This window comes from Oncorhynchus kisutch, linkage group LG19 (assembly GCF_002021735.2).
Source record: "Oncorhynchus kisutch isolate 150728-3 linkage group LG19, Okis_V2, whole genome shotgun sequence".
Lineage (NCBI taxonomy): Eukaryota > Metazoa > Chordata > Actinopteri > Salmoniformes > Salmonidae > Oncorhynchus > Oncorhynchus kisutch.
This window is the reverse complement of record NC_034192.2, coordinates 15,971,697-15,976,037: the sequence shown is the minus strand read 5'-3', so window position 1 is coordinate 15,976,037 and position 4,341 is coordinate 15,971,697. Positions and strand designations below refer to the sequence as shown.

Sequence of the window (4,341 nt, the reverse complement as noted above, 5' to 3'; positions counted from 1 at the left end):
TCAGATTGCGGTTGTTTCACTTTCTCCGTGATATTGGGTACATTCAACAAACCAACTGCAATCAATGCTGAATAAATGTTGTATTTTTATTTAACCTTTTATTTTACGATACAATACAACCTGAAAACATTTTCCATCCGTAATTATTATTTTTTTACCTTTATTTAACTAGACAAGTCAGTTAAGAACAAATTCTTATTTTCAATAACGGCCTAGGAACAGTGGGTTAACTGCCTGTTCAGGGGCAGAACGACAGATTTGTACCTTGTCAGCTCAGGGGTTTGCAACCTTCCAGTTCCAGTTACTAGTCCAACGCTCTAACCACTAGGTTACCCTGCCGCCCCGGTGTATGTAGGCAGGGAATATATTTTCCAGCAACTAACTAGTTATATTCAGCAGATAAGTGCTCTCCTTATTTTTTTCATGAACGTTTTTATACCACCCTTTAGGATGTTGAATGCAACCCTGATTTTGTCCGGAAGAATGATATTTTTGATGAAACCAAGAAGGCGTGTTTCCGGAAGACGTGGCTAGTGCTACAGTAGCAGCACCTGAACTTGTATTTTAGTAAAATACAATTAACAGTGTCAACTTTTATATTTTACAAGCTGTTGATTCATTGTCAAAATGATCTCTTTAACGGACTCACAGAGTAAGGCGATTTCTATTTTATCTAACGGTTGTTGCTTGCCAATTTGTTCCAGCTCTCTAACTAACATTAGCAAGCTATCCTCTCAGCTACATTACTAATGTGCTATTCTCTTATGTGAGGAAAACAGCTAGAAATAGCTAGCCTGCTGAATCGTATTTGTTTGCTAGATAGAGTGACCATTGACAGCTAACTAATTAATAACATATTCATTCTTAACCAGATGGCTAGTTAGGGACGGGGGATGTCAATTGGGAGGATAGGCAGTGGAAATGTTGGATGCCATTCCATTCGCTCCGTTCCGGCCATTGTTATGAGTTGTCCCCCCCCTCAGCCCTCCCATCCTGTGACTCAAACGTATTAACGTTAGTGTGCTTGGATACTTTAAATAATGTGATTCTTCTTTCTTGCAGAGATCGGAATGGGACTAACGGGCTTCGGTGTGTTTTTCCTCTTCTTTGGAATGATCCTGTTTTTTGACAAAGCCCTCCTTGCCATAGGAAATGTGAGTGATTTCATCATCACCATCCACAGTTCATGTATTTGTCTACCTTCTGCAGCTACATACACGAGGCTTACGTTTTGCTATATTTATTGGAACGTTGGTCTGAAATGCAATTACATTATCTCTGAGTGACACTGAGAAAAACACAGCTGCAGAGCCCTCCTCACCTTTCTGATTCTCAACTGAGCACAATCACCACCTTTATAGAGTTGTAGGGTTTAACTGTGAAGTACTCCGTCATTGTCAACAAACATTGACATTGACATTGTCTGTTCCCTGTCCCTTCTATCTCGCTATAGATCCTGTTTGTGGCTGGCCTGTCGTTTGTGATCGGTCTGGAGAGGACGTTCCGGTTCTTCTTCCAGAAACACAAGATGAAGGCAACTAGCTTCTTCCTGGGTGGAGTGTTGATCGTTCTTATTGGCTGGCCAATTGTGGGAGTGGTCCTGGAGATCTATGGATTTTTCCTTTTATTCAGGTGGGTCAAGTACAGGCCCCAGGCTTGTTTGCTAAGCTTATCTTTCGAATAAGATGCAGTCTTGAGGTAAAACAAGCCAAGGACATCTTTGTTTGTCCTGTCAACTGTCTCACCCCCCCTGTTGAGTGCAGCCCTCATTTTATGCAAGGGCTTGCTGCGTGTAAAGATCCGTAGTCTGTCATCATGTGCTTGCTGTTGTCAACTAACTCTCTCTTTATCTTCTCCAGGGGTTTCTTCCCAGCGGCAGTAGGCTTCATCAGAAGGATACCTTTCCTGGGCTCCCTGCTAAACCTCCCATTCATCAGTGGGGTGAGTTCAGAGATGTAGTGGTAAAAAAAAAAATAGCTGGGTAAATTCTGATTGCTGGTCACGGTAAAAAAAAGAAACGCTCCAATAGTTTCAATGCATTTTTCCCGGTGGGTAAACTTACTCTTCCTCACACAGTGGTGTAGTGGAAGTGTATGGGAACAGGAGCTACAATGCAGTTGGTGCTGGGTGGGCTGAGGTGGTTACACTAAAGACAACACAGGTTCCAATTGGTCTCTGACATTGGTTCTGGAAGGCTGTAGTGTCTCATACTGTGTCACTCAATCTTCTGTCATATGTGTGTGTGTGTGTGTGTGTGTGTGTGTGTGTGTGGTGTGTGTGTGTGCGTGTTATGCGGTGTATGTTCGTGAAGTCACTTGTTTTGAGGAGAATGTGTCTCTGTCTCTTTTAAAGCCTTCATAATTAACTCTGAGGACAATCCGCTGTCTTGGTCAGTCACTGCAGATTTTCCCTTGCATGTGAGCATGATTCACATCTGTTTATAATGTATGTTATACTGTAATGTTGCCTTATGCCTGACCAGAGTAGGGAACCATTGGTATTGGAATTAATTTATACTAGGACACCAGCAACAGCATTTATCCTACACGCCATTTTGAATAGTCTACTCAATCAGTCACGTCAAGCAAACATTTAATTTCCCATGTACAACTATGCACTAAACGTTTTAGTCAAGCTTGTATATGTCATCTATTTTTGCTCTACTTTGCAAAGGGGACAGTAGACTGACTTAAATGTGTTTATTTTCTCTCTCTCTTTCAGTTCGTGGACAAAGTGGGAGAGAGCAACACCATGGTATAACAGTGACTTTTTGTTTATGGAGAAAAACAATCTATTATATTTATGATACAGTTATTCTCATCAAGCCACGTAAACCCCCATTGGTCAATTGCTTACCTCCAACAGTTAGCTAGGTAATTTTCATGAGACTTTGTAAATTAAGACCTCTTCCCATTTTAAAGGGAAAACAATCCGCTTTTTTGTATCTTGATTCTGTAATTTTAAGGTCCGTTCCAGCCAAGGGTACCAGTCCTGGTTGCTACGGGCAACTGTTACTAATGAATCTGGAGTTGGTTAAAATGGCTACCCCAGAATGTTACATGTTATTGAATGCTGCTCTCCTCTACTGGAGTACTCCCCACGAGGAGGAGAGTCCCTCTACTGAAGAGAACCCGTGTCCATTTTTGCGCTCTCACTCTACTATTGAATGTACAGACAAACTCACCATGTCATCGCCTCTGGACAACCTCAAGAGGTGTGGCGGAGGAGAGCTGGTCCTATTGTTACACTAGATGGGCCAGGGGGTTTTCCTCGTGGTGTGCTGTCTTGCCAAAAAATGAACTAGGGGTTAGCGAGATGGCACAAACAGATCTTAGACAATGTTAGGGTTTCCTGACCATATGACCAGACCAGGGAAAACTCGAAGCCATAGTTGAAGGTGGTTTCCTGGTCAGGTATTGGAAAGACTCCTGGTCCTACTTATGGTGCCTGTGCTTTCTCACACTGGACTGAAACTTGAGTCCTGTGGAAGAAAATAGCTTTACTTTCCTTTTCTCTCACGCCCGTTATGATTACCGGATCTGGCAGTTGCATATTTTCCCTCTTATTTTTCTGTCGTTTCTGTGTATGACTGGTTGAGGAAGCTCTGTAGATACATTTTGTATTTTAAATTTCAAGAGCAACATTTGAGTTGGAATTTTATCAATGTTAACTAAAGTAATGGAGGGTACTGAATGGAATGGCTAATGGGATATGACAATGGTTTTACAATGTTTTGTCTGACACTTTAATAAAGAAAACGTGCCGTTGTCTGTCATTCATTGTTTTGACTGTGAGAAATTGCAAATATACTAAACAAAAATATGAATGCAACATGTAAAGTGTTGGTCCCATGTTTCATGAGCTGAAATAAAAGATCCCAGAAATGTTCCATACACACACAAATTGTATTTCTCTCAAATTTTGTCCACACATTTCTTTACATCCCTGTTAGTGAGTATTTCTCCTTAGCCAAGATAATCCATCCACCTGACAGGTGTGGCATATCAGAAAGGTGATTAAACAGCATTATCATTACACAGGCGCACTGTGTGCTGTGGAACAATAAAAGACCACTTTAAAATGTGCAGTTTTGTCACAACGCCACAGATGTTTCAAATTTTAGGGGAGCGTGCAATTGGTATGATCACTGCAGGAATGTCCACAAGAGATGTTGCCAGAGAATGTAATGTTAATTTCTCTACTACAAGCTGCCTCACATTTTAGAGAATTTGGTAGTACGTCCAACGGTCATCACAACCGCAGACCACACCAGCCCAGGACCTTCACCCCCGGGGGTATTTTCTGTCGATAATAAAGCACTTTTGTGGGGAAAAACACATT

General features: G+C 41.6%; 1 protein-coding gene across 3 annotated transcripts; it reads left to right on the top strand.

Annotated features, from left to right (window-relative positions):
• The first annotated feature begins 254 nt into the window (after positions 1-254).
• On the top strand, positions 255-3,775 carry LOC109864375 (vesicle transport protein GOT1B). Of its 3 annotated transcripts, none has more exons than XR_002251440.2 (6): positions 255-652; positions 1,063-1,154; positions 1,454-1,632; positions 1,860-1,941; positions 2,353-2,417; positions 2,722-3,775. XR_002251440.2 is itself a non-coding variant. In XM_031797405.1 (6 exons), the coding sequence occupies exons 1-5, from the start codon at positions 628-630 to the stop codon at positions 2,359-2,361; spliced, it is 387 nt and encodes a 128-aa protein (XP_031653265.1). In that variant the 5' UTR covers positions 255-627; the 3' UTR covers positions 2,362-2,389; positions 2,722-3,775. The 3 variants fall into 3 exon arrangements, 2 of the variants coding, with proteins under 2 accessions (XP_031653265.1, XP_020307708.1); XM_031797405.1 differs by having other exon boundaries at positions 2,353-2,389; XM_020452119.2 differs by lacking the exon at positions 2,353-2,417.
• Positions 3,776-4,341: the final 566 nt, after the last annotated feature.

Coding starts and splice junctions, on each gene's coding strand:
- LOC109864375 (XM_020452119.2), top strand. CDS start 628: ATGATCTCTTTAACGGACTCACAGA. Junction 653..1,062: donor CTCTTTAACGGACTCACAGA/GTAAGGCGATTT, acceptor TCTTTCTTGCAG/AGATCGGAATGGGACTAACG. Junction 1,155..1,453: donor CCCTCCTTGCCATAGGAAAT/GTGAGTGATTTC, acceptor ATCTCGCTATAG/ATCCTGTTTGTGGCTGGCCT.